This window comes from Populus euphratica, unplaced genomic scaffold, assembly GCF_000495115.2.
Source record: "Populus euphratica unplaced genomic scaffold, PopEup_1.0 scaffold203.1, whole genome shotgun sequence".
In the NCBI taxonomy this organism is placed as follows: Eukaryota; Viridiplantae; Streptophyta; class Magnoliopsida; order Malpighiales; family Salicaceae; genus Populus; species Populus euphratica.
In genome coordinates, this window is record NW_011499983.1 from 1 (window position 1) to 11080 (window position 11080).

General features: G+C 33.4%; 1 protein-coding gene across 1 annotated transcript; it reads left to right on the plus strand.

Moving 5' to 3' along the window:
* Positions 1-10087: 10087 nt before the first annotated feature.
* LOC105139950 (methyl-CpG-binding domain-containing protein 11-like) lies at positions 10088-10778 on the plus strand. The gene is made up of 2 exons (XM_011046601.1): positions 10088-10523; positions 10642-10778. Exons 1-2 carry the CDS (start codon positions 10088-10090, stop codon positions 10776-10778), a joined length of 573 nt encoding a protein of 190 aa, XP_011044903.1.
* The last annotated feature ends 302 nt before the right edge of the window (positions 10779-11080 follow it).

Sequence of the window (11080 nt, forward strand, 5' to 3'; positions counted from 1 at the left end):
TAGAAAAAAATAATAAAAAAATAAGTTTTTTTTTTAAAAAAATTTTCAAGACCATGTATCTATATTAACCTCACAAGGGTGGTATTTACTACCGTCATGACACTTTCAAGTATAGTAGTTTTTTTATAGTTTTGAAATCCAAATCGATTTGGTAGGTTGACCTTGGATCTGATTAATCCGAGGCTAGATTTGGATCAAGTTTAAGAAAAAATAAAAAAAACCCGGTGACTTGGTTGACCTAGCAAAACCTTGTTAAAAATCCAGTTGTAACTCGTTGATTTTTATTTTTTTACTAAAATAATGTCATTTTAATTTTTTTTAAAAAAAATTTACCGGATGATCTGATTGAAACTCTCTGACTTGATCAAAATCCAGAACCCGAAACCCGGGCCTTAGAAGAGGTCGGTTTAAAAACAATAGTTTTTCTTGCTTTTTCCAAGCAAAAGGTATTAGCCAATCAACTCTTTGAGAATAAGATTCCCCATTCCCGACCCCAAATCAAAATTTACTTCCTTGCTTATGTTCAGGTACATGGGCTTTTCTTTTTCCCTCTCAATCTTTTCTTGGAAGTTGTAACTTTTATGACGTTAGCTAATGTTATTGGTTGTGCTTTATTATGGTGGTTCCTTTTCGGTTCTCGCATGAAGGTGGAAAGAGAAAGCAGAGAAAGAAGAGAATGCAGTTCGCAGGAATGTGAAGGATACAAAAGGGAATGGTGAGGAGTGCAGGAGGAAGAAGAAGAATTCCTTTCTTGCTAAGCTGGGGAAAGAGAATGGAATGTTCATATTGATTCTTGGTAGTAATTTTTAGACCAACTCTTTAACTTTTCTATTTTCCTTTTCTTTTCTTTTCTTTTTCCTATAGAAAATATAAAATACGGTGCACTGGTTTAATTAATACGGGGAGCTAAGAGAGTTTTTTCTCCATATTATCGTTTTTAATTCGAATTACTGTGCAAATTAAGTTTATTTATTTTGGTTGAAAAATTAAGTTTATTTGAGTTCCTTTATATACGGTTTCAATCTTTGCGCAACGTGAGGAGGCTAGGTCGGGCAAGGATAGGTAGGGGACTTCATTTCATATTCGTATTAACTTTTAAATGTGACTTCCGAAAACAAGATTATATATTTTGTAGTATATAGGAAAATAAAATACTTGGGTTGATTATCTTGAAGAAGATATTAATGAATCAAGATTTTTTTAATATATTTTTATAAAAAAATATCAGATAAAAAAAAATATATGGATATAATTTTCCTGAATTTTCGGATGTATTGTATTGGCATGCACCAGCACCATACACACTCTTATTAGAGACATGTTGAGTATAGTAGTGTATCAAGTCTAGATACATTGGGTTTAACACTAGCCAAACCTAACCACCATTGGACCACACAATGCACCAAGAACTGACATGTTGGGTTCGATGTCGACCAAACCCAAGAAATGATTGGTGGATCTAACACCATCAATTCTAAAGATTTTTATAAAAAAATTATTTCTTAATAAATAGACTTGATTAAATAAGTTTATAATTCACCAACACCATTAGATGTATTAACGAATATCATGGCTTGTCATGCCTCCGTCATTTAGTTGGATAAAATAAGTATGATACAACTCAAAATATCATAAAGGTAAAGTTACACTCCGGCCACTCCTTTCCACAAAAGGATAAAATTTATAAGTTATAAATACATGATGAATTCTTGAAGATAAAAGTTCACAAACTTTATTTTTCACTAAATATATATTTTTAAAGCATCTCTCTCTAGAATATTACTGTACTTTCTCTCTCTAAGAAGATACGTGCTTAAACATTGAAGAGTCCATATCTCTACCAAAGAGGATCTTTTGTATGTATTAGCTACCAGCCACCTTGTTCTACTAAACACCAAGTACAAGATATCAACCACATTGGTTAGGAAGAATGGATGAAATTTGTTAAGACCAATTAATTAACAAATTATTCAACTTTGGAGCCCTGTTTCTAGGTGATTAGTACTTAAAAGTGTATTTTTATCAAGGTTTTATATCATCATTTTGCGCTTGAAGTATCAATAACTCCTTAACTAAATCATATTTTATAATAACATATCTAATAATATAAGATATCTTTAATTTATGGTAAATGTTTGTTTTAAATGCAGGCCTATCACATAAATGAAAGGATTGATTGATGAGTTTAAGAACTAAAATTGAAAGAACAAAGAGATGGTCAAACTTAGAAAAGAGATGCTGGTGCAGTACAAACCGGAATACTATTTGATAATTGGGTTATATCTGGAGCTGTAGATCTCGGATTTAGGTCTACTTTATATGGATGGAAAGGTAAGACATAGGTCTACAACTTTCATTAGAGGTATGGTTTTAAAAAGATCATTTTCAAGTCCAAATTATAGCAACAACAAAGAAGTCTGAATTTGTCCTACAGGTCAAACACTGTTTAGTGTTTGACCCATATCCAGAGTTCTAGGTGGTTCCAATTTTAACGTTATCAATGATGTTTTGGGCAGACAAGAGAAGATAAGGATTATTATCAAGTCAAAAGTTGGCTACCCACTCATCAATTAGTTATCAAATCAATAGTTCCTAATTTTGGCCTATAAAAGGAGGTATTTGCCATGTATCTAGGCATTTTGGTTTCCAGATCAAGATCATGCACTTGCTTTCTCTCTTTGTATTTTTGTAATGCTTAAGTTTTGCTTTCATTAATATCAAGTTTATGTCTTTCATTTCCTTTCCTTTACTTAGTTAACTTTTATCTTATTTATGTTCTTATTTTGTTTATTTGTTTTTTTTCATTATATTTAGTTAAGCTTATTATGTCAAGGTGAAAAGGTTGTACTAATGGTGTAAAAATAAGTATAGTGTAAACTTAACATGGACTTTAATGTTTGATACTAACATATTTTATATTTGTTATCTTATTTACTCTTTAATACTTTGCTTGTTAAATGACTAATCTAGATTTATGTTGTATAACACTTGGTACAATAAATGATTGGCAGATTCATAGCTCATACTGCATGGTATAACCGACACCTAAGCTATGAAAGGAACTTGATTTATTGTTAACATAAGTTATAATCATGAATGCCTAACAAGATTTATAAGTATTAACATTAATTGAATAAGATAACTAATGTAATCATGTTAACAATTTATAATCTGATTGGAACCTCCTTTATATGTGGTTTTTAATTGAATAATAAGAGTTTATACTATACTTGTTTGATATACCATTAGTAGATCCTCTAACCTTGACATTTGTTGTTATCATTGTTTAATCATTACATTAATCTGTCATTTCAAAGTTCTCATCAACTTCTTCTTCTTTTACTTCTTTATTATTATTATTATTATTACTACTACTACTACTACTACTACTATTACTATTACTATTACTATTATTATACCATTAGTGGATCATCTAACCTTAACATTTGTTGTTATCATTGTTTAGTCATTACATTAATCTTCCATTTCAAAGTTCTCATCAACTTCTTCTTCTTCATTATTATTATTACTACTACTAGTACTATTATCATTACTATTATTATTATTATAATCTGAAAACCAAGATGCCTAAATGTATGCCAAATGTCTCCTTTTATAGGCCAAAATTGGAAACTATTGATTTGATCATTAATTGATAAGTGGGTGCCAACTCTTGACTTGGTGACAATCTTTATCTTCTCTTGTTTGCCCAAAACATCATTGATACCGTCAAAATTTGAACCAAACCTTCCATGAAAGTTGTAGCAAATTATCTCTATTTTTTTTTAAAAAAAAATGGAGGTCATTTAGATTTCTAGAACTCTAGATATGGGTTAAACACTGAACAGTATTTAGGCTGCAGGACAAATTCAGACTTCCTCATTGTTGCTATAATTTAGACTTGAAAATGGTCTTTTTAAAACGAGACCTCTAATCAAAGTTGTAGGCTTATGTCTTAACTTTCCATCTATATAAAGTAGACCTAAATCTGAGATCTATAACTCCAGATATAACCCAATTACTGAATAGTATTCTAGTTTGGATTGCACCAGCATCTCTTTTCTAAGTTTATCCATCTCTGTATCCTTTCAATTTCAGTTCTTAAACTCATCAATTAATCCTTTTATTTATGTGATAGGCCTGCATTTAAGATGAATATTTACCATAAATTAAAGATATCTTATATTATTAGATATATTATTATAAAACATGCTTTAGTTAAGGAGTTATTAATACTTCAAGTGCAAAATGATGACATAAAACCTTGATAAAAATATACTTTTAAGTATTAATCACATACTCATAGACATTTGGGCGTAACATGTTATTAAGCCCAAGGGGGGTTAGGTCTAGTATATTGTAAGACCCACAAGTGCTTTAGCCTGACATATAACTGAGTTTGGGGAATTAGGCCCAATATCTTTTCTAACCTTTTTTTTATAGGCCTTGGCTTTTATTGAGCTTCTATAATGAATATTCTTTCTCTTGGTCCTTTCTAGTCATAAGCTCTTTAAGAAAAAAAGATTTTTAATATAAAATACATCGATCCATCAGTAGCCTCTCAAGTCTTAACGTATTTAATACATGAAGATCTTGAAAAGGTCATTCTTTTTAATCAAGAGATCTTTTTAACTTTCCTGTGCATTTTATCTTCTCAATGTAGAACAGTTGGATTCTTGAAGCGAGACGTCATATTCTTATTTGAGAGGATCTTTCACAAAAATTAAAATGACAGCTAACCTTTAATACAACAATCAAGTAGATTTGTAGGGATTTAAGATGACATAATGAATCACTTATCTAATGATGGGGGTGATAAATCATCATCTTTATAACTTTATTCGGCCATGTTATTCTTTCATCTACCTTTTTTGTCTTTTATGAGTTCTCTTTGAAGAACTTTGAGTAAGTTTATTCTTCCTTTTCATTTTTCATTCTTTTGTTACTTTTTTTCTTAAAAAAAACTTTTATAGAGGCATAAAAATTGTTTCTCTTAGTGCTTTAAGGGGTCATTAGGGGAGGGAAAGGTCACCTCAAACCCCTGTAGATGATGCTCTCATCACTTTGAATATTGAGAAGATGGTTTTTATCAGTGATCGGCAACTTAGAGCCTATATGACTCAATTGCCTTTTATAAGAAAAAGAATCAGTAAAGAGACCTTGGCTTCTACTCGAGGGTTCTTTGAAATTACAACCCTAATATATGTATAACTTATGACATTCCTTTCCTATTCAAAGGTTTATTAGTGATTTTTTAGATGTTATAGATTAGGCATATGACAACTACACCTTAGTGGGTAGGGATAATATAGATTAAGCTTAGGACAAGTGCACCTTAGTGGGTAGGTTATCTTGTTAACATTTGACAAGTTTCTCAGATTTGTCAATATAGAGCCTACCGTAAACCTCATCTAGGTTAGTTACCAATTGGTCATAAATACTGATAGTAGTACCAATATTCGATGGTTTTTTACTTTTACCAATTAACCTAATGGAGCCATGGGAAAAGTTCTCAAGGGAAAGCCCATGTACCTAAAAAAATAGATAGGAAGGTGGGTTCATCATAAGGTACACTGAGATAGCAAGTCCTTGGGGAGGTATATACCAAATTTATGTCTGTTCTTATCATTGGAAGGAAGTTATCGTGAGGTGAACAACAAACTATGTTTTTTATCCTAGTGATGAGGAAGCTCTTGCGTTATTGGCTTTTACCACAATGAAGTACGAAGTCAACAGGATATCTAAAAAGGAATACCCAAACATATTGCAAAGTATGTAACTTTATCTCCTTTTATCTTTGTTCAGTTAAAAATCACTTTTGATTTCATTTTTATACGGGGTTGACATCTAAGGAAGAAATTGAGACCTCTGTCATATCATTAAGAAGGAGCTTGTTGTCGTCAAGATAGATGTTCTTATTTTTTAAAGAAAAAATTAAGGCCTGATTCTTATGTATGAGCTTTTCATTTTTAAGGTTCTAGTTTATGAGGAAGCAATGGTGGGGGGCCAAATTCCTACCAAGAGAAAAGTTGAAAGAGTTATACCTCTCTGTCAAGGGGTCATGCTAACTAGACTCCCCTAAAAGTGATTGTAGGTATCGTTGCTTATTTTAAATGACGGTTGTTGTTAGCGGGAGGTTTGGTTTTGGTAAGATAAGCTTGGAAATGGTGAGGCAGTTAGACAGGATCCTTAAAATTCCTTCAGACATCCTCTAAATGTCTATTAAAAGCTACCATTGTCATTTGGCTTTAACTAGCCAAATGGCTTTTAATGTAAGGAATCTATTTTCTATCTTCTTTTTTTTTTTTAATTATTTAGCTTTCTTCCTAACCTTTATCCTTAATAAACTTTCATGATGTGCACCAACTCCAATAGATATCGGAAGGTTAAGAGGAGCCAAGTAAGGGATGTTATTGTCAGGCATATAGCAGATCATAATGCACTTTACGAGCTCAGGAAGGAGAATATCATCATAGAGGACTAATTGAGAGATTTAAAGGCAACCCATGCTTTTTTATGAGTGAGATGTAAGAAGCTATTCTTCATTTGGGCTCTGCTAAATAGCGGTTGTATAAGGCCTTTCATGAAGTCATTACTTTAAGTTAGACTATTATAGAGTCATGGGCATCTAAAGATGCTCTATAATTGGAGCTCCAAGCTACCAAAGAGGAAGGAAAGAACTCTCAAGCGAGGATGAAGGCACTAAATAACTCTACTAGGGACTTCCAAAAAGTTTTTAGAAGGTTAACAATTTTGTCCAAGGTGATTTTATTATGAGGCTATTCAATATGTTTTTCTTGGCTATTTCCCTTATGGGATTTATATGTTGTGATACAGATAATAACAAGATTCGCATTTCACAAAATGTGGGTTTCTTTGAAAATCATTAATTCTTTCTATTTTGTGTAAATTATGTTTCTTTTTCTGTTTTGCTCCCTTTTTTTGATAATGTATCTATTACTGTTGATTGTTTTAAGCCAGGAATTATTTATCAATGACGTAGCCCACTGCCTCTTTATACTTTCGAACCAACATCTGATCCTGGTTTACAAGAGCCTTGACGATCAACTCGAGTTTCATGATCTTCGGAAAGGTATGTCTTCTTATATTTTGCTCTTTAGGCCACCATTGATATTATTTATATGCCTAAATCTTATTCCAAGGCTTCTACTCTAGAGTGTTGACAGCAAGCTATGCAAGATGAACTTGAGGCTCTTCAAGATAATTATACTTAAGACATCGTTCCTTATCCTTCTAGGTTAAAATCTATTGGATGCAAATAGGATAGAAGCCCATGGATCTCTTGATCAATATAAAGATCGTTTGGTGGCACCTAGAAATTGATAGCAATATAGCTTGGATTATGAGGAAACATTTGCTCATGTGGCCAAGATGACTATTGTTCGTACTATTATGACCATTATCATCTTGAAAGGATGGTTGTTTCATTAGATGGATATGAAAAATACTTTTTTACATGGTGATCTAAAGGAAGAGATTTATATGACTCCTTCTTCTACTATGTTTTCTTCCTCTTTTGTTGTGGTTTTTTCACTTGAAGTGATCTTCATATGGTTTAAAGCAAGCACCGTGGACATGGTTTGAGAAATTTCATACTACTTTTTTGGATTTCACCTTCATCCAAAGTCGGTATGACTACTCTCTCTTCTTTTACAAGATTGATATTGGGATCATTTTATTTCTTGTGTATGTCGATGATATTGTGATTACAGGATCTGATTTGCAGTTGATTAAGTAACTTCAACAACAACTCAAATCTTCCTTCCATATGAAAGATCTTAGCTCACTACAATATTTTCTTGGTTTTGAGATCCGACATTATCTGACTTACATACTTTCGCATCAATATAAATATCCCAGGAGCTTCTTTCCTTAATTGGTCTTTCAGACACTAACTCAGTTCTTATACCTATGAAGGTCAACTTGAAGCTACATCATAAGAATGAAGATATCTTGCTTGATCCCTCTATGTATTGGTAGCTGGTAGGAAGTTTGAATTATTTGACTATTACCCAAACTAATATCTCATTTGATGTATAACAAATCAGTCGGTTTAAGCAAACTCCTTGCCAAACCCACTTAGACACTGTTTGTCGTGTCTTTTGATATCTCAAGGGGATATTTGGTTATGGTTTGTCCTTTTCTTTAGGGACTTCTTTACAATTGGAGGCTTATAGTGATGTTAATTGGGTTGGTTGTCCAAATACTCATCGTTCTTTTTTGGGTTGGTGCATGTTTCTTGGCAGTACTTTTATTTCTTATAAGAGTAAAAAGCAAGCATGTCTCTTAATGTCATCTACTGAGTCTGAATATAGAGCCATGTCATCTATCTGTTTTGAAACTAGTTTGGTTCGGTTTTGGTTTTATAAGCATGAAACTAAAAAACAAACCAAACTGAAAAAACAAAAAAAAACTGAGCTAAACCGGAAAAAACCAAGCCAAAACCGAAAAAAACCTGGCCAAAACTAAGTTGAACTGGTTTGTGTCCTAAAAAACAAGTCAAACAGAACCGAAACTAGTCGGTTTGATTTAGTTTTGGTTTTTGATAAAAATCAAACCGAACTGAAAATGATCACCTCTATCAAGGGCTATTGGGTGAACTTTGTGTTCTGCAACTTACTTTCACTCCTTTTTATGCTGATAACACGAGTGTTATTCAAATTGTTATCAATTCAATTTTCCATGAGTGCACCAAGCATATTATGATGAATTGTCATTCCATTTGTGAAGCACTTGCTTGCTAAGATATTACTCTTCCTCACATTTCCACCGAACATCAAACTTCTGACATCTTTACCAAGGGAATTTCCCGTCATCACCATAAATTCATGATTGACAAATTGATGCTTTTTTATTGACCAACATCAATTTGAGGGGGGATGTTACTAGATTAGACAATATTTTGTATATAGTAATAATTTATATTGCAAGATCTTTGTGGTTAGTAGAGCAATATCAGGTATTTATGTGGTTGGTGGAGCAATATTAGGGATTTTACATGATTTGAAAGAGAAAATCATGCATGTAATTATAATAAGAATAATCTATTATAAAAAGAGGCAGACATTTATTGAGAGGCATTGAAACCAAAACTAATTTCAGTCTTATTATCATAGTATTATAGCTTTGATGACCAAGTACTCACGATTTTGAATCTCATCATTCTTATTTATTTAATAAAAATATAGCACAGTGTAATGTGAGTTTATGTAAGTTTCAAATTCAAAAAACTTTCACTTGAGGAAGTATGTTAATAAATAATATAATTTATATCTTGAACCTCACCTAACACTATAAATTATTGTATTGAGATGATTCTTTGATAAAAATAAATAAAATCTCACCTTCATTTTAGTTGGGCGAGGGAACCATGGTGTTAGAAGTTGGGGGGTCAGATGCAATGTTTTAAGGAAATAGTTAATGGCTGGGTTTAGTGCCCAAGGGCAATTCTAGATTTTAGGTACTTGGAGGTGATTTTTTTGGTAATAATCGACGATGAATATAATCAGGCTTCATGTTTCGTATGGTAGGTTGCATCATAAAAGGTGAAATCATTGTCTATTTAACTTGAAAATTGAGTTGTCCCTTTACTATAAATACTTGAGAAGATTTGTTAGATTGTGCATACTGGTCAATTCAGAAGTAGGATTGCTCCTAACAAAAAAGGGAAGCATGATTGGGCAGTCAAGTGGAAGTTGATGAAAAATTAAGCAGAAAAATTAAGCATTGATTAAATGAAGATTGGTTTGCTTTTCCCAGGAGAGAAAGCACTGGGGCAGCAGTGATTCCTTGAGAAAAGTTGTTGTTGGATTATCCATTCCATGACTGCAGAAGATGTTAAGGGTGACTGCAATAATTTGCTGATGGTTATGAAGTGGGTGGATTATCTATTTTGACTGGTCTCCAGACAGAGAATGGCTATGCAGTCATGCCATCTTTACCGCTATTTAAATTTATTTATGTGAGATAGCTGAGAACACGATATGACTTTGCTAATGTCACCATCAATGGTTGCTGAGTCGTTTGATTCTGCTGAATTATTTCAATTTCATATCAGGCCAATATCATGGAGCACAGACAGGTTTTAAATATCTCCATTACAATTCCTTCTTTTTGTATGACTTACTGTCTTAGTTCCTTGCAGTATTTTCCCGAGAGTATAGGCACACCAAGGAAGAATGAAATCCTGCTCATCGCTCCAACTGGGGAAGAGAGTAACAACAGGAAGCAATTGGAGCAGTACCTGAAGTCACACCTGGCAATCCTGCAGTATCTGCGTTTGATTGGGGGCACTGGTGAGACCCCAAGAAGATCTGCAAGAATCAGCGAGATGGCCAAGGCAACTCCTCCTGAGAAGAAGCACCCAAAGAAGCGAGGCCAAAAATCATCTGGTTCAAAGAAAGATGAAACGGGGACTATTACTGAAGAAACTGAGGGTGAGAATGAGGTTCAAATGCAAGATGCAGGAATTGAAAAGGGTAAGGCAGACGAAGAAAATTATGGTACAAGGGAAAACAGGACTAGAAAGAACATGAGAAACTAGGAGAAGCTGCCCCGGAGGAAGTCACCAAGGACATAAAGACCCGAGATGATGCTGAGGTAACAAGAATGGCAACGAAGGAAATGCTAAGGGATTCCAGCAAGCACTGGAAGTTAAAGAGAGAGAAAACGCTGGGGAAGCAGTAAAGGACAAAGCTGCTGAAGAAGCTGGTTCCAGTGAAGTGGCTGAAAATAGAGCCATAAGGTTGAAGACTTAGGAATGGGACTGTCCCTGCATCCGAGGGAGAGATCAAAGAAACACTGGATGTGCAGGAGGATGCGAAGCATATCTGGGGGCCCCTATGGGACCAACCGATGCCCCTCAGCATCCATCCCCCCTTTCTTTTGATAGAAATCTTAAGTTACAGAAACACTGTTTTGAGTATAGAAAAACAGATACTTAAAAGCAGAGTTGAAAGATTAATATATTTCATTAATTTCAAATGAATTAATTAAAACTCTCATCAACCTTGAGAGATTATTGGTTTTGAAATAACAAGCTTAACAGAAAATTCCTGCT